Raw genomic sequence first — 21,445 nt, 5'->3', positions numbered from 1 at the left:
AGGTATTGATCAGGGAAGGGCAGTAGCAGTTTATAAAAGAACTGAGTCCAAAGTCTTCCTGCCTTCGAGAGGATGAGTTTGTCACCTCAACTTCCTACAGACAGAGAAGCTGGCACTGGTATGGGGGTGTAGTGTGTGCTGGTGGGTACCTGCTGGTGATGCTGTGGCTTTGCTGGTCATGTCAGCCTTATCTGAGGGAGCAGCTGAGGCCTGAGATCAGTATCAGATCCCCCCAGAAAATCTGAGTCTGCCTAGTCCTGTGCTTAGTGTGTCTTGCAGCTTCTGTCCTGTGTCTAGATATTTGTTATGATCTTCAGCCTTTTTTAATGGGAAATTGGACAGAACCAGTAGGTGGCTTGTTGCCATCTTCAGAACAATGCAGAGACTCCTTAGCTGTGAAGCCATCTTAGATCTTTCACAGAGGAAGAAAACAAGAGGAGAACTACATGAAATGATCTGACAGTTTCTGTAAGATCTCCATTAATCTTTTAAGACAAACTGGTAACCTCTAATGTACTGGCTTGGTGTGCTGCTTTGCAGAAGCAAGGAAGTTTTCTTGCTGCTTTCCCAATACAGCCTTTTGCTGTTTTTTAGGAATGTTTTATGCTAAGTGGGCTCAGCATATTGAATAATTTATTTAAATGAAGTATGCCTAGTCATGTTTCCTGACATCCAGAGATCCAGGGGCAGTGTGATAGCAGGACATGGTAAAACTTTGGGGCTTGCAAGCACCCTAGAGACATTAGTCTGCATTCCAGCAGTAATGCTCTCCTTGTTTGGTAGTTGTCACCTGCAAGATTTGGAGAGGTGAATCCATTTGCCCAAGCTGCATTAGGATTAATCATCAGGTGCCACCACAATTTGAAAGTGTGGGCAGGTTCCTTGAGCTGTTTTCCTTCAAGGTCAGTTTCCTCAGTGAAACAGAACTGAGCTTTTTGGGGTTTTTTGTAGCTCACCTGTTTCTGAACTAAAATATGTTCCAGCTTGTTTTTCCCTGGTGAGACTTAAACTGACCTGCTCTGAAGAGAAGAATCCCAGGGTCTCATCAAACATTTCTTTATCCCTACAGATTTTTGGCCCTTTACAGCAGTGTTTTGTTGTGCCCCAGTAAAGCTGTTCTGTGCACCCAATTAACTTGTGTAAGATGTTTTTTAATCTCAGAGGTGAAGGCAAGGGCAGGATTTAGAAGAACAAACCACCCAAGAGAACAGTATGGGGCAGGAGCAGCGTGCACTGGCAGCAGGGTGTGAGAAGTGCTGCAGAAACAGAGTTTTAAAGCTTTGCAGCTTTGAACCTTGGCCCAAGTTGCTGATGGCCAGGAATCTCCCAAAGCAGCTCCATTTCAGCCCTGTGGAACCTGAGCTCTGTGGGGTCAAGTCCCTAATGTGACAGTCCTGGAGGTTTGCAAGCAGAGGGTTTGGAATTGGCAGAGACTAAAAGTATCTTCTCTCCTCGCTTCACTGTTCATCAAGCTGCGCTCACACCGAGTCTCTGAGCACCAGCCAGAAGTTTGCTTGTGGCTGCTCCATGATGACAGTTTCATCTGGCAGGTGACTTAGGTGAGACCTGTTGGTCTGGACCAGCAACTGGAGGATGGGCTTGAGTTAAAGGACCTAGTGTCAGGGCCAGGTGAAGGAGGCAGAGCTGAGCTCTGAGGCACCTCATGTCCTGCTCCTGTGCTGTGGCCAAGTTTCCTAAGCTGCTGCTGTGACCCATGGGTGGAGTTTGCAGCAGAAAGAGGTATGGATGCACATGGTGATTTCTTTTTAAGAACTTGAAAAAGTTTTTTGTTTTGAAGTGCAGAGTTTAGAGTCCCTATGTCCTCTGCTGCCTCTCTACATATTTCCTTTTCCTGCAGTGGGTGTCAACCTCTTCTATTTCTGCATAATTATCTACCTCTACGGAGACCTGGCGATCTATGCAGCAGCTGTACCAGTCTCTCTCATGCAGGTGACCTGGTGAGTGTGCTTACTGTTGTGGGGCTGTGTGCTAACAGAGAAGGGAGCAGGCTTTTGGATTTGATGGGGTGGTAAGTGTGACTGGGATCAGTTCTACTTTCTGAAGAATGGAGTGGAGAAGTGACTCAAGGACAGCTCATCACTGGTGGGTGGGAAGGTGAAGTTGTTTTGTATTCCCCACCAAAGGGCCTGCTGCCTGCTTGAAAAGTAGCTGACCTGATTTCAAATGAGTCCTCAAGTGTCAGCACTTGCAGACATGGGACTTGTTGCTCTATAGTTTGATTGCAATACCCTGTGCACTATTTTTAGCTTTTCTGTCTCTTTGGGTAAGAGCTGAGAGGTGTGATGTTACATGGACTTAGCTCTGGACTGAGAACAGTTTCTTTCTCAAAGAAACAGAAAATGAAGAAGTTTGGTCTGATCAAATCTAGGTTTGAACTCAGGACTTGGAAACAGAAAACCTCAGTGATCTGTGTATGACCTAAAGTTCCTAACTTTATGACCAAATGACCAAACATGTAAATAGCTGCAGGCAATTAAATAATTTGTCTTTCAATGTATGGCAGTCAGTGACTTGCTCTGTTGCACAGCCTAGAAAGTATAACAAAGTAGGGTGCTCAGGGAGGGAGAGGAGGAATGGACACTTCAGGTCTCTGATCATTATTCTTTCTTGAATGCAGGAGCAGGGAGGACATCTGCTAGGAGTTAATGACTGCCTTTTGTTTCTCCCTCCTTTCCCAGCAGTGCCACTGGCAACCATTCCTGCAGTGTTGGAGATGGCACAAAGTATAATGACACTGACAAGTGCTGGGGGCCGATTCGAAGGATTGATGCTTACAGACTCTACCTGGTGAGTTTCTGAAACTGGGATGCCCCTTATTTCTATTTAAACTTTACTTCTCCTCAAAGTATAATGACACTGACAAGTGCTGGGGGCCGATTCGAAGGATTGATGCTTACAGACTCTACCTGGTGAGTTTCTGAAACTGGGATGCCCCTTATTTCTATTTAAACTTTACTTCTCCTGGATAGGGATGGCTTGGTGGTTTTTTTTTTTCTGTAGAGATGATGTGGTTCAAGTGAACAACATGAGGTATGAAGCTTTCAGTAACAGAAGTGTGAAGCTTTCTGTTCAGTCTGACTTTTTTGACCAAATAGCCCCTCTCTGTCCTTGCTTTCATGGCTGTCTTTTACTTTGGTGGCCATCAGAACCATCTTGATTGTTTTGAGTTTCAGCACAGTTCTATCCTTCATGTTGTGTAATTTATATGGTTAAGCAGGTGATATATCTATGCCAAAGGGGGGTGGTTGTTTGTTGTGGGTTTTTTTTTCCAGTGGGTGGCTGCATAATTGTTGCTTTGAGGTAATTGCTGTCAATAGACTGGAGTATATTAAGCTCTCTTGAGTGCTTTCTTTATGGGAATCAAATTGTTTATGCTGCAGGAGAATCTGCTTTTTGAGAGATGATGGAAACATTGCACTTAAACACCATCCAGTGCTATATGCTGCTTTAGTAATAGCTTTCTGTCTAGTTGAGGATGGTCTATGGCATCTATTACTGTGTTGTTGTTCTGCTGGGAAACCAAGGTTCCTCCCAGAGGATGATCCACTGCTGCTCTTGAGCCTGGGGAGGACTGAGCAGTCGTAGCTGCAGACAGATGTCAGTGGGGCAGAATGACAAGAGGGAGGCATAGAAGTGCTGCATAGCATGGCTTCTTTTAAGGATCTCAGTGAGAATTTGAAGGAAAAAAAGGGTGAAGGCAGCAGTATGTGTGCAGAGAAATCCAGGGGTAAGGACTATTTGAAGCAATTTTGCAGTTTAGTACATTTTGGACCTGCAGTGAATCACATCCCTGAGTGTGCTTGTTCCAGTATTATTGCAAAAGTAAGAGCCAGGCCTCAGAAACATTAGTGACTGCCAAATCCTAGTTAATTATTTAAGAGAAATATTATTGCTTTTTTAAATTGTCTTCATCTGTTTCTTTAAAACTTCCAGAAGATTGAAGATTTCCTTCCTGAATTTCAATAACTCTCCCTGACCCAGCAGAAGGAGCTAGTCAGAAAAGGCAGACATGCATTAATTACTGCCTGCATTTCTCGGATATTATGTCTATAATTCATGAAGATAATTGTTGTTAGGACGTGAAAAATTAAAAAATTAAGACTGTGTAAGCATTAGACTTGCTGTCTGTGTACATAACTCTCAGAGGAGCTTTTCCCTCTGTTTGTCTCCTCTTGTGGATTTGGAGAATAAATATCTGCAAAGTCTTTGGCAGTGGTTAATCCTTCCCTGCTCAGTAATTAAGATGAGGGTTTCACTGCTTTTCTCTGCTCCTCTTTAGAAGTAGGGAAGGATGGTTTGTGGGAGAACATGCCAGTGTGTAGTGGGTTACTGGGAAGTGGGGGACCCACAATTACTGTGTTCAGGAGACAGGGTGGTGGCAGCATTAGCTCTGAGTTTGGGGTTGTTGTGAAGGGCTTTAATACTTCTTTCTGGATGAGTATGGGCATAAACTGAGACTTGTTCCACCTCTAGCTCTGCTGGTCCCACTCCCTGCTTGATCTGTGTGGTTTTTATTCTTCAGAAAACAAAAAAGATGACTCCCCTAGAGAGGGAGAAGAAATGTAATAATTTATAAAACATGCAGACCCACAGCTCTGGCACTGTCTTCAGTGCCTCTGAAGGGACTGTGCTTGTTGATATTTTTTCCTCTTCTCTTGTTAGCAGTGTGGACAGCTAGTGACCTGTAGTTAAAGCTCTTAGATTTTCTGATAGAAACCCAGGGATGGGAGGGCAGGGATGGGAATTCATTTGACTCCAAGCAAAAAATGTAGTAGCGAACACTGTGATCATCTCTACAAATTTTGTCCAAGCTTCTTGTGTATGGCACTGGAGTCTTGAACATGCAAAAAAGCTGAAACCTGCTTCTCTGAAGAGGAAAAGACAAAAGTGTGGAGGGGTGAGGTGCATCAAGAGAAAAACTACCTTCTTGGTCCCAGGGGATCATACCTTGCTCCGTGTTCTTGACTTTTCCTTTTTTGAATACTTGCTTGTTGGAATAATTCAGGTTCCACATTTCAGTCTATTTTTGCAGGCTAAGTTCCCCTGTGGCAAGGGGACAGATGGACACTGTGATCCCAAAAGAAAGCAGCTGAGTTTTTGGATCAGCCCTTTTGTCCTAGATGCCTGCCTTTAGTTTTCTCACCTTATCTTAGTGCTGTATTTAGGTTTAAGTGACTTTTAGGGAGCAAGACGGGTGGATGGAACTGGAACCTTTTGCCCATGCCAGTGAAGCAGGTCTCTGCATGTAGTGCTATATTTCTTACTCTGTGTGTGGTCCCACAGAAAGCCTTTTTTGGAGTACTAGGAGAAATAATCTATTTGAGGTTTTCTGGGAAAATGGTGCCAATGGGAGCTCTCTTGTGCCAAGTACCACCAGTCTGCCAAAGATCTGTGCTGCCTTCCTCCTGTCGACTTTCTCTCCCAATGTCATGTCTTCTTTTCAACAAAAATCATTGCAAACATTGACTCTTTGAGCTTGGGGATAGAGAGGGAAATAATGACTGTTGTAAAAATCCTATTTCACGGTTTATTGTCCAAAAAGGCCTCTGGAAGCTACCTCTGCTCTGATCACTGTCAATGGAAGCTGAAAATGATGTACATAATGAGAATATTTAGACAGATTAAATCCTTCTCTTGAGACTTGCTTGTCTGAGCAGCATCTTTATTGCTACTCCAAAAATTCACACCTAAGTGTGACTGCAGTCTTCAGAGACCACTAGGCCCCTATTAACCTTTGTCTGAACAAATTATTGTTTTGCTTCTTGTTTGTAAATTGCCTTGGAAAAATCAAGGCTTGCAAAGTAAATGAGTGAAGGTGAGGGTGGGAAATACTGAAATCATCTTCTGCTTCTGTCCCATCACTTGCTGTTAATGTTTGCTTCCTCTTGGTGACTGTAGGAGTGACAGGAGGTTTGGAAGGTGAGCCTTGCTGTTGCACACCTGCAAGGGCCAGACCATGCTGGGCAGATGGGCTGGAGGAAAGGCACGTGTTAGGTGGCCCTGCGACCTTGTTGAAGCAAGCATTGATCACGGCTGAGGCAGATCAATGGCTTTCTGTCTTCTCTTCAGATCTGTCACCACACTGTCATGTCCTCGACAGCTGAAGTGACTCCCAAGTCCCTTGGCTGTCTCGGTGGCAGTGCTAAGGACAGGGTTGAGTTCTCTCAGCACTGAATTCACATTTCAATGCAGTCGTTCTCCTGCTTTCTGTAAGGTCAGCTGGGCACCTTCTGCGTAGGCTACGGAGAAGCAGCTGCAGATTTAAGTTTCACATCTCTCCTCATAGCACTTCCTTGTCTTTCTGTTCCTGACACGATAGCCCCAGTTTCTAGAAAGCAGATACCAAGATCAAAAAGATTAAATCCTGAGGCTCAGCAGCCATTCAGTGTGTCTGATCCAAAATGCATCCATGACCTGGCAAACAGTGCTTGTCCCTGCACCAGGGCAGCTGCTGGAGCTAAAACCTCTGCTCTCATCCCACCCCCCCTGTTCTGGCAGCGCGGGCCACGTTGTTTTGCTGTGATGGAAAGGAAAGGGATTCAAGTCTCAGGGGAAGCCATACGCCTTTCAGGAGAGACACTGGCACAGGTACTCCTGGGAGCCTGGCTCCGCAGCACGGCAGAGCCACCGGGTGCATCTGTTCTGTCTGAGTCTCCGTGGGTCTTGCAGTCGAGCGGGAAGGGGCCGCAGATGCTGCGGCACCACGGGCAGCCCAGCGGGCGCAGGCCGGGCGAGGATGGGAGCACAGATGGTTTAATGGAGATTATCCCAGTTGGAAACGTGCTTGTGCAGTGAATGCGATGAGCAGGGCTTGCCAGGCGCTCGCTGTCCCCCTTCAGGAAGGGACAATGTCACCCCAGCCCGACGCTCTGATCAGAGTACTCGGCCACCAGCGTGAGGCCGTGCAAGGGGGGTGAGGAGGTGGGCTGAGGACACAGCCAATTGCTCGGTGCCTGCAGAACTTAATCGGGAAATGTGAAGGCTGAACTGATGAGTGGTGATGTGGATCCTGGCTGCCTGGGTGTGGGGGTGCCCACCCGGCCCTCCTGGGGTGCAGGCTGAAGCATCCGGCTCTGCCTCCCTGCTGGGCACTGCTACCTCCTGACTGCACCCTGTGTATCTGCCTCTGCACCCTCTGCTCTGGATGAGGGGACTTGTGATTCTTGCTAGCAAAACAGATCTTTCCAGATACATCTGCCTGCACCAGCACAGTTGTATCAGCTTGTTCAGTGCAGGGGACTCTTGTGGCCTCTCTGCCCACGGGTGCTTTCTAGCCTCGGTGGGCTTGTTTTGGGGGTTGTTTCATTTTTTCACCTCCCAGCAGTGATGTGAGGGGAGGCCTCCTGGCAGTGCTTGAACATCCATGCTTGATCTAAGCTGTCTCTTGCCATCTGGGAGCTGGAGAAACAGAGCTGGAGCAGTGCTGCAAGCAGAGTGCTGCTTCCAAGGACACCTGGCTTTGCTCCGCTTGTTCCCTTTGCAGCAAGTGCTTTTCCTCTGCCCTGCCTTCTTCAGCTGTGCCCTGCAGCAGCATCCAGTACTAAATGTGTCACAGATTCTATCTCCTGGGTATTCATTCTTACAGATCACAGTGTCTAGAGACCTTGAGAACCAGCAGTGGAGAAGGTAGCTGCTTCAGTGGCAGGTGGCTGGAGCAGGGAGGGTTGATTTCACAGGCACAACAATCTAAAAGGTTTGGAGTGCTTGGCCTGGGCTCCCAGGGTGAGCCAGAGGAAAGGGAAAGAAAGCTGGTAGAAGTTTACCTTGCTGGGGTGAAGGCACCATCTTGTTAAAATAAATTGCTTAAACTGTAGCATAGTTACATTCCAGGTGACCCCAGCTTACAGTGAGAAAGCTGCAGGACTGGAGCAGTTACCATATCAGCCTGCACATCCTATAAGCAGTTACTAATGTTACTTCTTGCCAAAGATACTAAGTTATATTCCCTACTACAAATGCCCTGATGTGTTTTATGATGATACTGGTATAGAAACAAAGGTACAAAAAAGGGGGCTGCTACTTCTCTGCATAATGCAGTTCTGAAAGCCTTCAAAATAAAGAAGAACCTCTCAAGGGACCAGAATATTATGCCATTTCTTTCAGGCACCTGAGTTTTGAGACACTGCTGTGGCAGCAGAGGAATTAGTGCTGCATTAAGCATAAATATCAATGGCCATAACTGTTTGTTACAGGTGCCTCTGAAATACAGCTTGGCTTGGCTAACAGCCCAGTCTCAGGAGCTGATTGGAGTCTTCTCATGCCTCTCATCTAATCAGCTTCCAAAAAGTAAGGTCAGTTTAAGTTGCTGCTTTGTTCTCAAGTGGCTGAAGAAGGACAAGAGCCAAGTTTGTTTAAAATAAATGGTGCCTGGATGTGGGATGGGAAGGCAATTCTCAGCTTTTTTTTTTAATTGTGAAACTAATGTGGTTGAAATTGGCACATAACCTTGTTAATATGGCATAAATCCTGCCTCCCTCATCCTCGTCCCTTCTTCTTCTGTGAGCTTGTCAATAAATTCTCTTGATTGCTCACTCATCATATGCCTGTGACAGATAAACTAGCTCTTCTGGAGTTTCCCACTCCCCTTGTGTTTCCTGTTGCAGAGGGAACTTCAGATAATAACTGGCCCTGTGAATAAGAGCTTTTTCCTGACCTACTAGGAGGAAAGGTAAAAGGAGTGCAGTGTTGTGAAAGGGGAATATAAACTTGTTGTATTGGTGACCCAGGAGCTGTAGTTCAGCTTCTGGTGTGTGATTTGTCTTGCTTTCCTTGTAACTGATTGAGTAAAAGAACATTTTGAGTATAAGAAGCATCAGCCAGAAGACAGGCCTCCCTGCTGCCAGGGCTGGGGAGGAGTGAGCCTTTAGTACTGAACAACTTCAAGACTGTGGATTGAAGCAACTAAGTCTAAAGGATTAGCTTGTGTCTTTTCACAGGAAAATCAATAGTGCAGGGGACTGGAATTTGTTTTCTATACAGAGCTGTTTGTTCACTTCCCAATGAGAAGTGTCTTTCTTTCCTGAAGTGGAGCTTGGGTTATGCTGTCACTTGGACACTGAGCTTTTCTAAAGAGCCAATCCTTCCCCCTGCCATCTCCAGCTGCTGCCAAGGGCTGTGCTGCTGGTTGTTTGTCTGGCCAGGTGTGCTGCAGGAGCCACCATCCCTTCAGAGAAGCAAGGTGGGTGATATGTTGGGCAAGGTGAACTTGAATGCACTTGGCTTCCTCATAGAATGTCCAGCACACTCTAGTGCTTGGTTTGACTTATGTGATGATGGATGCTGGGCATGAACCTTGGAAGCAAAGCAGCTAAATAAATTGGCAAAGAAAAGGATCTATATGTATCTCTGTTTGCTTTTGTGGAAAGTTATGAACTCACCAACACTATTTATTTGGCTTCAACTGCAGCTCCTGCTGCCCAATGGAGCCACCCTGGCAAGGCTGAGAGGCCATCCTGCTGCCTTTCCTGAATAAAGTTGTCCTCTGGAGCAAGGCACCCAAGCTGACAGGGTTGTCTTTTGGTATTGGAGACCAACCTCTTCTCAACAGGGCAGGTGTCAGAACCAGTATCTGTTTGTGATCACCTGCTCACTGCACCAAGCTGTAAAGATTTAAAAAGGGCCTTTTAAAATTCCTTTATTGGACTAGACTGTTCCAGCAGACTCGCAGATATTTCATTTTTGGAACACTTTTGGAGCAAATAAATATAAATGCATTTCCCCTGTGCAGTGTTATTTCATGCAATGGTAGTGACAGCATCCTAGAAACCAGGATTGGAGAAGATCTGTTAAGTCAGCTAAGCACTCTCCTGGGAGATGCAACACCAGCCTTTTTCTTAACAGCCTATTTTCCAGTATTTTGTTCAGTGCTTTAACACCAGTTTTGTTTTTAAACTGAGGTCTGACCTTGCTGCCTGCCTGGTTTGCATCAGCTTTTTCATTCAGGAGCACAGCAGTCCTGATCTCTCCTACCCTGAAATTATCCTTAATTCCTTAACATACAGGCAGCAAGCACCAGGGCTGCAGAACTATGTGGTTGTGTCACACTAAACACTACCAGAAGGTGTGGAAAGAAGAGCTCTGGACAGGCTGGTATCTCTTCTAAATAAGTCTGCAACTTCTTAACATCCTCCTAAATTGTACTTTCTGTCTGGGTGAGATCACTGACACTCTTGTCCAAAAATGTGGATTTTTGGACTACATCAGCAAATCCCACATGTGGCTCATGCTTCTGTAAGCAGGACTATAAATACAAATAATGCAGCTGGGATTTATCTTCTAAGTTGAAGTCAGTATAATGCTCTCAGGCAGAGCTGATCTCTGAAGCCTGTTGCGCCGGTTTGGTGTGCACTGTACTGGGATGGCAAAGGAGGATGCTGGGAGCAGCAGATTCCCTGCTAGCCCCAGGCAACAGGGCTTTATCTCTTGCCTTTTGTGCTGCTGCAAAGTAGTGACAAAGTGTGAGATGTTTCCTTTCCCTCCTGGTGTCTCCTGCCTGACACAGTGAGCAGGGTGACATTAGATCCTCCAGGCAGCTGAAGAATCCAGTGAAACTCAGCTGAGAAATTTGTATGGGAAAAGTTAGAGAGGAAGGCTAGTGACACTGCTTGTGTTGTGGCAAAGGGGCTAGTGACCTTCAGGGACAGTCATTCTTGCTGAACATCCTAACTTGGGCAGTTTGTGGCTTGACGCGTTTGCATGGTCCCCTGTGCACCCATGTCACACTGGTCCAGGTCTCCCTCCCATTGTGCTCTAACCCAGGGGCTTTTGTTGTCAGCATAAATCCTGTTGTAGTTGCCAGATCCTTGCCAGGAGAGGCTACAGATACACGGGAGTTTTGGGCAGTGTCTGTGTTTAATGATTATACCTTCTCACTTTGCTGGAAGGAGCTCATTAATCTCTCATACTGTGCTAATAAATTGGGGAGGCGTGGGAAGACTCCTCAAGGTTATCCCGTGTCAGGAAGGAGGAAAACTCCTGGTTCACAGCCCCTGGGAAGTCAAAGCAAACTGGTGTGAGGGGGGTTCAGCCAGACCTGGCTCTGCAACTCCTCTGCTGTCCTTCCAAGTATCACAACCAACCGTTCAGCTTCTCCTGCATCTATCCACTTTGCTGCTTCTTTCCTGCTTGTTCAGATACAATTAGGAGATGCAGAATAAGGGGGAGCCAGAGGTCAAGGAGGCAGGAAAGTGATTACAAGATGGTGCAAATGGCTGTGCCATAAATACTGCAATGATGAAAAATTAGATGCCAGTCACCTCGGGGTTATTGCTGGTCTCTATCTTTTTTGTGCTGTGAAAAATGATAATGGAAGTGTGTTTTCCCCAGAGAGTGCAAGCTTGCCACTGGCTCTGGTCCTGCACACCCCAGGGATGCCAGGGACTGCAATCCTTGCACGGAATGACTTTCTGAGAACACCTTGCGTCTGGTTTTCTTCACGTCAAGAGGAGGAAGAACTGTTTTTTCAAGGTTTTCTTTCCAAGGTGGAAAGTTCGTGGTGCTCAGAGATGAGCCAGCTCCAGAAACAGACTGTGGCTCCAAGTCAGGGTGGGAAGGGGAGAGCAGGAGCAGCACCCTCCAGTACTGCCTGGCCATCCATGTGCTGCTTCTGCCTTGACCTCCCAGAGCTGTGCATAAAGGCAGGTCCTTGGTGTGTTGGATGCCCAGGAAGATCACAGCTTGCAGTGACATCAGCTGGGACAAGTACACTTGTTTGCAGGGTGGACAGTCAAAAACAAGCTGCCATCAGCTGGTGCTGGACTAGAACCTTTGAAAACCCCTAGATCACTCTTGGATTTACTAAACTAAGTAGCTTTGGAGTTGCAGGTGCTTCATTCCATCTCTTGCAGAAGGTCTTCCTTTGGAAGAAGTGCTGGGAACACTGTGGCACAGGAACAGCAGCATCCAGTCCAATGGGTACCGTGGGTGCAATGTCACTCGCTCTGCTGGCAAAAACCAGCTTGGCAGCAGCTGAGCTGTTAGCTCCTGGGGGATACCTCCTCCCTGCCTTAAGACACTGGGGAGAAAGGTGGGTGCCAGCAATGTGCTTCCTGTGAGTTATGAGTCTAAACCTCTGCCAGGTGTCCCGGGAGCGGCGTGTTCGTTACCAGAGCTGCTGTGGCAGCAGATGCCTGCTGGACTCCAAGCGTAACTGCCCTTGTTTCTTTATCTATAAATATTCCTTGTGGAATGTCTGGCAGTTGCATCCTCCCTCCGTTGTGACTTCCTGACTCTACAGGGGATCTGGAGGTTAAAATCCCTTTTGCCTATCTACTTCTTTGAGCAATTCTTATTCTGTTGCTGGTTTATCTCTTTTTCAACCAACTTCAAGAGCTTCATAATCGCTTGTCTGCTGATAAACTGGCTGCCTATCAGCAAGGCCCAAGCTGCAGCCCTGCCTCTAGCCTTGAAAGGCTGTGGATCTTCAGCTTTTTTTTTTTTCTAGCTCTCTAAAAAGCTCCTTCCTGAACAATCAGACTCTTTTCATGTATTTATATTTGTACTGTCCACTGCAAGGGGTAAAGCTTTACCTCCGAAACCTTGGATCGCCGCCCTCACTGATGTGCCATCTGGCTCTCTAGCTTGAGATATGAGCTCATGCAGGAGAGAAACGTGGCCTTGTCACCCTAGTGAAGGGGAGGAGGGATGGCAGAGAGACATGTTGCCCTCAAGACTTTTCCCTTGGCATGTTTTGTCTGAAAAGCACCAAAGCCCTGGCATGAGCGGCTGGAACCCACTGCTGGGTAGTTTAGCAGTTGCCACAATTTAAAGTGGTGCAGAGGAGCTGCAGGTAGGTGGTGGTGGAGCTGCAGGTAGCTCTGAAATGTTAGAAAACTCTGCTTTCTTAATCTAGGAGTCCTAAACAGGAGTGGGGAAAGCACCTTACATTTAATATTTCTCTCCAAAATCAACCCTAAACATGCCCTGAGGAAAAGGAACATCAGCTCATAAGAAGCTACTCTGCTGAAGACAATAGGTCTGGTTCAAGCTTCCAGCCAGACATAAAACCTCTGATCTGTGTCAGTGTTAGTAAATAATTTTTATTTGGTTTTTGTTTTTTTCTCCTAGAGGTCTCTTTAGACATAGTCTAGAGGAGAGTTCCTGAGGTGTAAACAGAGGAGCCAGTTCCTGGATCTTCTCACATCTTGATCACTGTACTTGTGCAGCCTGGTTTTATTATATGGTTTTGTCTGTCCCTTCTACTGCTCATCTGGGTTGTGAATTAGCTCTGAGCTCAGGGATGTCTTGCAGAAGCAGAATGGGTGTCAGAATTGCCACTCCTGACAGCATGTGTGAAATCTCTGCTCTTTCCTACCATGCATAAAGAGACTTTCCTTGTGTCTGAGTCAAACAAAGCTTCCTCTGAGAGATGCTCATTCAGTAGAGCTTGTGTCTTCCTGTCTGTATCTTGTGAGAATGCTCTGTACCCATAGTCCTGTACAAACCTCTCAGCTTTCCAGCCAAGGTGTCAAAGTCTGCCAAGGAGAGGGATCCATTTTGTTAGACCAGTCACTTTCTTTCTAAATGTCAACTCACTCCCCATTAGAGTTATTTGCTGTAATGCCTTGTGTTGAGCTATAGTACCTCTCCTCCACTTGTGAAATCCAAACATCCATATCTGCAGAGCTGGAGTTGTTACTGTGCTGAAATAAAGTTCATGTTGTTAAGGTGCTGGCACTTCTTCTGTCAACAGGAAGGAGAAGTCTCCAAGGAAAGATTTGGTTTGGGGTGAGTTTTGGGTTCTGAATATGGGTGAGAAAGGCTGGGAGGAGGAGGAGAAAAAAAGAAGGAAGGGGAAGGGTGGCTGGGGCCTCAGCCCAGAGGGAGATATTTAAGGAGAGAGCACTACACCATCTCTTTACCATCTTCATATTAAAACTGAGGGATCCTTGCCTTGATATCAGTGACCTGCTGACTTGGCATTGATAAGACAGGCCTGTGCCACACAAGTGCATTTGTTCCAAAACTCTCAAACTCTTTGCTCCTGGAGTATTTGCTGCATTTAGCAAGGTTAATCTTCATGGTCTCACTTTGCTCAGGTTAAGTACCCTCTCCTGCTCAACCTGTCTGAAAGTTTCCAGGCTTTGAATGAACAAGAAACAGTAGCTGCTTTTAATTCACCACTCAACAAGCACCAAAGTCAGATGCAATTCTTGCAGATGAGTTTGTTGAGCACAAAAACAAGCAAGTTCTGATGACAGTTACCAACGAAGCTGGTTTTCAGATGGTCCTCCTGCAAATGTATGCAGGCAGTAGCCATAATGCTGTAACTGCTTCATCTAATACATAAATCAGCAATGTTTGGGATGCTAATGGTGCTTCCTGGGCCGTATTGGCTTTTCCTGTAAAAGCCACATGCTGGGAAGCAGATGAAAGCAATTGAATGGTACTGGTTCAGTGGTGCATGGACCCTTCAGGTCAATAAAGAACCTGCTTAGTCAGTACAGCCCTTTGATAGGCTTAAAGCATGATTGTAGGGCCTGGAAGACTCTTGGCATTAGCTGGCCATCACTGAGTGGTTGAGAGCTCTCTTGGTGGTCTTTTTTGCTGAAACTAATCTGATAAAACCAGCCAGATGTTCTATTAACGGTTGATCTTACTTTTGCTTTTTTAAGATAAACCAATAATCAAGGTTATGTAACCAAGTTTTAACATAAGAGCTTTAATAAAATATACTTTTAGAAATGTCTGAACATACATAAAAATATATTCTGGGCAAGGGTAAGCCCCAGCTGGTTTCCCCTGTGGCAAGACTTGACCAGTCTCCTTTTCACTTTGAAATACTAAGGGCTTACGAGTGCAGAGGCTGAGTAAGTGGTGTCAGTTGAGTAACTGGGTAAGAGAAGCTCCCAGACCTTGGTGGCTGTACTGTTGTGGCTTGGCTTGGTAGGAGGAATGGGCTTGAAGACCATCTCAGGGGCTGAGCAAGCTGGTGTGCTGCCCGGGGCTCCTGCTGGCCTGGAGAATAGAGTGTGATGCAGGGTGACAAACTCCTGTTCTTTCCTCTGTGCTTGCTGGTTTCTAATTATTCTATCTGGAAATGTCAGTAAAAGCAAGAAAAACACTTTTTTCCATCATTAATGTGCTGGATCTTCATGCTATTTTTCAGCATGAGAAAGGAAGGAAAAATAACAAATTGTGTGTCTGTTGTGTTTAGTTGCTGAGTGTGTGTTCATGTACCCTCTGCAGCAAGGCTGGCAACTCCTCTGGCCTTTCCTCTTTGATGGAAGAGCTTGGAGAGGGCCAGTCTGTGCAAAAACAGAGGGAAGTTTTTCTCTCTGCCATCCCATGAATATGAACAGCATTTGATGGATCCAATCCTCCTTTTTAGCTGAAGGGAGGATTCTCTTGCCTTGCTTAAGTTTCAAAATGAATCAGCCATGTACACCTGCTTGTTTCTAATTGAAAACCACTTCACTAGTAGAAAAATCTTTAATCAAAGTAGACTGTGCTCATTCTGCCTTGGGTTAATTTGCTGAAGCTTGGGAGGAGAATGATAAGCTCCTAGAAAATATCTCAGCCAGCTCAAGAGGTGAAGTGGAGAACTTTTTGATGTGCCAGAGCTCTGCATATTTGATTTCTGGCAGGGTTGACTGGTGCAGTTTTCTATGTAGGTTTTGGATTGTTTAAATTACATGTGTAAATGAAGTACTTTGTAAATTATAACCCTCTGGAGGAGACTTGAGCTTGGAAAACATCAGGTGGAAAGTTTGGGTATATGTCTGAGGTACTTATTTGGGCTTACTTTTTCCTTAGGGAGAAGTTATGAAGCTAATTAACTTAATGGGTTGGAAGAGCATTTAGGTGTCTGGCAGAGTGAGGCAGAGGAAGTAGACATCCTCCTTCTAAGCATCACAGTCTCATCCTTTTGGGGCATGTGTTTTTAAATAGTTTTCCTGGCCTTGGGACTCTGCAGAAGGTTGATGATTAGATCAGCTCTAATCCAGGGACTGACCCCTTGTGTCCTGGTTATTGGTGAGACACTGACCCCACTTTCCTGACAGGTGCTGAATCTCTGGAGCTGTACACAACTTCACTTGGAAGTGATGTTAATCTGTCTGTTTAATGTCCTGCCATGCCTTTCTCCTCAAGCAGGCCAGTGTGTGCTTGTGGCTTCCCCTCCTAAAAGTGGTTGGCACAAATCCCTGCAAAGCCAGGCAGCCTCTTCCCCTTGCAGGCCTCAGCATCGTTTGTATTGATCTGTGGAAATCCATTTGGGATCACTAATGGGCATCAAGTGGAAAAGATAATGCATTACTCTTGCACTTGGATTCATCCCTCACTTGGTTCCATTGGACCAGCTCCAGGATCTTGTTAAGAGCAGAAGACATTGATCATTTTATGGGATGGGAGGGAATCCGACCATTCAGGCACAGCGACTTTTGTGTCTTCCCCATGAGCTGAGCAGGAAAGCCCAGAGAGGAAGGGGAGAGTTGAGAGAGCCACCCAATGGGCTTAAGATGCTTTGAGCACTGGAGAGTAAGTGCAGAAAACAGTGTGACATCCAGAATTCCTTCTGCTTCATTAGCAATTGTTGTGGAGCACATGGGAGACCCAGGTTCTCCCAGCACCTCGTGATGTTTTTGATGCTTTTCATCAACTGAGCCCCAAATCCAGCTTCACACAGCTCTTCCTTTAAGACAAATGCAGGTTTCAGATCCAGCTGCTTCGGTGCTCAGCCATCTTGTGTCCATCCTTGCCATGGTTTGAGCTGTTGTTTTGTCAATTGGTTCTGCTGCGTTCTCATTTGCAGAGGACACCTGTTCCCTAATGATCATCCTTTGTCCATCTCACTTTGTTTCGGCTCTTTCTGCTGCAGAGCTGGTAAAGTGCTTTGAAGGGAGGCTGTTCTGAGCAGTGTGTGTTGGGAGGGGAGGCTGCAAGCTCAAGTCTCCCAAGGGAAGTGGTAGATTCCCCTACAGGGTGCTGAGCCATCTCATATAAACTATAGTATTACCAAGAAAGGTTGCACCAGATGGTTCTTGAGATCCCTTCCAACCTGGCATTCTATGATTCTCTAAGATATTAGCCACAAACTTGAGAATGATTTCCAGGAAGAGACTTGATGCTACTTTGTTCACTTTGGGTCCCTGACGTCCATCTCCCTTTAGTCTAAGGTTTTTTTAGCCCTTTGAGGGGCTCCTGAAATGGAGTGACAGTCTGTAGAGGGCAGGAGAGGGTGAAAGGAAAGTGGAGTTCAGCTCAAAAAGGAGCAAGATTTTTAAAAAGACTTGTTACTGGCTGGTTTGCTTCTGTGTTAAAACTGAAAGTGTCTTAACTATTAGTCCTGCCAGCTATGCCTGTGCTCTTGTATCTGGTGTGATATCCTCCAAGGATCCTCAGTTGCTTCACAAATCTGAATTCTGTGCATGCTTTCTGTCACTTTTTTTAAACAAGACTTGGTGTAAATCATGGCCTCAGGTCAGAGTATGTCTTGACTGAGCAACGTGTGAAACCAAGGGTTGTCTCTTCTGGTCCTCTTCTGGGTTTGCTTTGGTCTTCTGAGAATATTTGTGATGCAAGGTGTTTCCAATTTGCCTTGCAGATATTCTGAAAGTGTCTCAGGAAACATTTCTTAGGGTTGTACTCATCTTAAAATAGCTTGGATTCTGTTCTGTCACTGACTGTTGGGGTCGACAGGGACTTTGAGGCTCCACAGCCTGCCCTTTCAAAGTCCCAGTTCTTCCCTTCTGGTGACACCTTTTTCAGAGCTACTTTAAGAAGTAATTGAAAAGAGCAATGTGTAAATATTAATGTGGAGTATTTGTCTTTAAAAACCCCTTTGGGATGCTTAACAAATCTGTGCCATGGTGTGCTGTGGCTTTCCAGATCCTGCTTGCTTGCAGCTTGTGGACCTGTCAGTGTCTCACCAACCTGTGCCCAACCTGTGGATCATGGGCAGGGCTCTCTTCTGTAACACCCATTAGGTCTCCCAGTCACAAGTAGCTTCTCTCAGCTCATATTCAGACATCTGTCAAGGTCTGTTGTCTTCCTGCAGTAAAGCCTTTCCTTCTCTCTGGACCAAGTAGGGGCCTGAGTGCTGCTCAGTGCCTCTCAGTTACACATCTGAGAGGGCACTGACTCCTCAAACAGGGTCTTGAATTTCCACCCTGAATGAACTTCACTTTTATGAGTATCTCCTTGATTTTGATTTTTTTTCCCCTCACTTTGCACAAGCTCTCAGCTTCCAAGTCAACATCTGACCTGTTACACTGTGAGCTTCCCACTGTCAAACAAGCAACTTAAAAACAAAATGTTGTGGGCAGACCTGACTTCCTGTTCAGCCTGGGGCACCCTGAAGCTACCTCATCCATGTCAATGTGAGGAGACTGGTCACAGCTATTGCTATCTAGACCTAAACTGAGCATGGACCCAGACAAAAGAGGCCACAGTTTAATATTTAATGTTCCATAAGGCTACACTGAGAGCTTTTGAGCTTTTACTGAACCATGTCAGGGAAGGCAGGCTGTAGCAGTGATAGCAAGCAGCTGAGAGCCAAGAGCATCCTGGGCTCTACTCCTGCCTGAGGCATGTTCTCTGATACCAAGCAGCTTGCTTGACCCCCTGTGTCCCAGCCAACTTAGCTGTAAAACTGAGCAACAAAGCAAGCTCCATGACAGACAGTCATACCTGGAGGTGAACTTTCCTGATGAGCTTTGCTTCTCTGATAAATGTGTCTTACTAGCAGAATTTCTGGTTCTTAATCTAATGTGTGGTTTTGTTGTCCTTCCAGGCTGCATTCACTCTCCTCCTGGGTCCTTTCACCTTCTTCAATGTGCAGAAGACCAAGTATCTTCAAATCATGACGTCCCTCATGAGATGGATAGGTGAGTCCTGGCAGAGCCTTGGCCACCTCTTTGCCATAGATGGAACTTCAGTCATGCTGTCAATGCATCTTTTTGGCAAGACATTCCTGTTTGGAAGCAAGTGCTTGTGAGAACAGCTTCACTGAGGAGGATTGTCCAGGCCTGGTCAATCTTTTGAGGAAAAGGATTTTTGTTCTAGGTTGAAATTTGTGATTTAAACAAATTGTTCTCAATCAGACATGAGCTGGTAGATGCAGCAGGATGTGCTGCATTGGAAACTACCAGTCCCAAGTGTGTTGCCCTTGGGAAGCCCCATTCTGATGAGTTCTCTCCAAAATCTTACTGCCAAGAACTTTTGGGAAGACAGGTAACTCCCTGAAGGGAAATAAGACATTGCTACTTTGGGGGTTTTTTTGCAGTGCCTTTGTCACCCAAAGATGCAGCTGCCTCACATCTGGCTTGTATGTGCACATGCCCTTAAAGGCTGAGAGGGGGGTTATGTTGTGGAGGGTTATGTTGAGGTTTGTCTTGGTTTGTGTAACCAAGGCAGAGGAACTGATACTCAGGGCTAAGAGAGAGGGTTTCACAGCACCAGCAGCATCTCTGTGGGTTAACAGTCTCTGGTTCATGAGTCCAGACTGTTCAAGCACAGAATTAGCTCTGTTTCTATTCCAAGTCAGTGATAGGTAGAAAGAAAAGCTGATTCTCTGACTGTTTCCCACCACATGCACACAAGCTTGACCTGACTTCAGCCATGTCCCTTTTCTCTGAGTTCAGAGGTCTGTGATCCTGTTTGGAGGTGGCTGCAGTCACTGCAAAGGAGTGGAGATCCTCTGCTCTACAGAACACCTGAGGTGGGGTTAAGCAGTCCTCACCCAGGAAAATGAGGTTGGATTTTAAGCCCTCGAGTCTCAGGTGTTGAACAACTTGAGTTAACAAATCCTGACCTCAGATGGTGGGAAAATCCTGAATGTCTGTTTTTTCCCTTTTGTTGCCTGAGCACATGAAAATTTTGAAAGCCCCCATGTTCCTTCTCAGAAAGAGGTTATTGAAGTTTTTTGTGGTGTTGTTTTTTTTTTTAAAGAGTAATCTCTTCTCAGCTCATTGGCCTGTTTTCAGTCACCCTGCCTCCTCTCTCCTGATAAAGACATCAGTCAGACCTCATCCTGTCTCTGTGACAACCTGACACCTGCCTGATCTGCCACTGGTTTCCCTTTATCTGGCTCCTTCCAGTAGGAGGTTTGCTAAACCTTGGCATAGAGGCAGAATTGCTTCACTTTTTCATCTCCTGATGGAGAGGGACAAAGGCAGTGTTGGGAGAAGGGAAGGAGAAATTCATGCTTTAGCCTGATTGATTCCTCTGTCAGCACATGGGGGAACAGCTGCCCCACATAATGATATTTAATGACCCTAACAGCACCTCTGTGGCTACTTAGAGCAACGGATTCCGTATGTGTAGAATGAGGGATAGATTTATTAGGAAAGATGATTTATCAAACAGCCATGTGATGCAGAGAACAGAGAAAAGCTCCTGCTGCAGTTTCCGGGATAAGGATGGATCCTGTGCTGCCCAGATTTATCAAGCTGGCTTCTCCTGTGTCCTCACCTCACCGCTGTCCTCTCTTCCAAAAGCAGGGCTGGAGTTAAACACGGTTTGGTGTTTTGTTGGTGCTTAGAGAGCTTAGATCCTAAAGATCTTGGCTGGTGTTTTGTGGTCTCCTAAACTTTCCCTGCCTGAATGCCAGTGGGCAGATGTGGACTCTGTCCTGCTATCATTTGTGTCTTTTCTGTTTCTTCTTTTAGTTGCATTTATCCATGTGGTGCTGAAGGTGGTTCCCCTTCTGCAAAGCACTTGGAGAAGCAGAGCTGAGCACTGGAGCTGCCAGCCTTCCTGGTTATTGTGCTGGGTTAAAACTTCCTACACAGGTAGTGGCTTATTCAGCTCACCTGTGTCCACTAGTATGGATGGGCAGCTGACCTGTGCTTTATGATTTGTAGCAATCAAGCCTCTTTGAGCTAGGAGGCCAATACAGGCATTGCAGTGTGCTTCCTGCAGGACCCACCATACACCTTTTTCCCCAGCCTGATGAAAAGTTCCTAAATTTGGGAGCTGCAGTGGCTGATGTAAAGCTGCACTGCCCCAGGTGTACTGGCAATTCAGATGACAGTGGCTGAGAGGATGGTTCTTGGCAGCAGGGAGAGGTAGCTGTGTGTGAAGGTCATTTCTGCTGGTGTTTCTAACAGTGTCAGCCTTGCCTTTGAAAGTTGCTTTCCCTCTTTCTCCTGATCTAAGTGATAATCAAATGTCACTAGACTCCTTCCAGAGCCTCATGCTCATCTCAAGCAGCACATCAGCTAACAAAGCCTACAGCAGTCTCTTTTCACACCTCATGGGCAAGAAAATACTCATTCTGTCTCTGAGAAATGCAGTCTGAAACAGTAGGACCTGTACTGGAAATTAAAAATGGGACAGTTCAAAGAATGTGGAGGTGCAGCAGGGATCAGCCCTTCATCTGGTTGTATTTTTCCTCTCAGGGTAAAGGACTAGCCAGGACAGGTACCTCTGAAATCTCTAAAAGTTGGAGGAGCTTGCAAGCCAAGCTGGTGCTGCCAGAGAGCCT

The 21,445-nt window shown here is 46.0% G+C and overlaps 1 protein-coding gene across 1 annotated transcript in view; it reads left to right on the top strand.

Annotated features, from left to right (window-relative positions):
- Positions 1-21,445, top strand: part of TMEM104 (transmembrane protein 104) — a 41,460-nt gene that overhangs the window by 8,842 nt on the left and 11,173 nt on the right. Inside the window, exons 6-8 of the mRNA XM_010002665.1 lie at positions 1,859-1,958; positions 2,700-2,808; positions 18,752-18,845. Of these exons, the coding sequence (XP_010000967.1) occupies positions 1,859-1,958; positions 2,700-2,808; positions 18,752-18,845 (303 nt within the window). The remainder of the gene's footprint in view (positions 1-1,858; positions 1,959-2,699; positions 2,809-18,751; positions 18,846-21,445) is intronic.

The sequence above is a fragment of the Chaetura pelagica genome, unplaced genomic scaffold, assembly GCF_000747805.2.
Source record: "Chaetura pelagica isolate M959 unplaced genomic scaffold, ChaPel_1.0 scaffold47, whole genome shotgun sequence".
NCBI classification, from domain to species: Eukaryota; Metazoa; Chordata; class Aves; order Apodiformes; family Apodidae; genus Chaetura; species Chaetura pelagica.
This window is presented reverse-complemented; position numbering and strand designations above follow the sequence as displayed.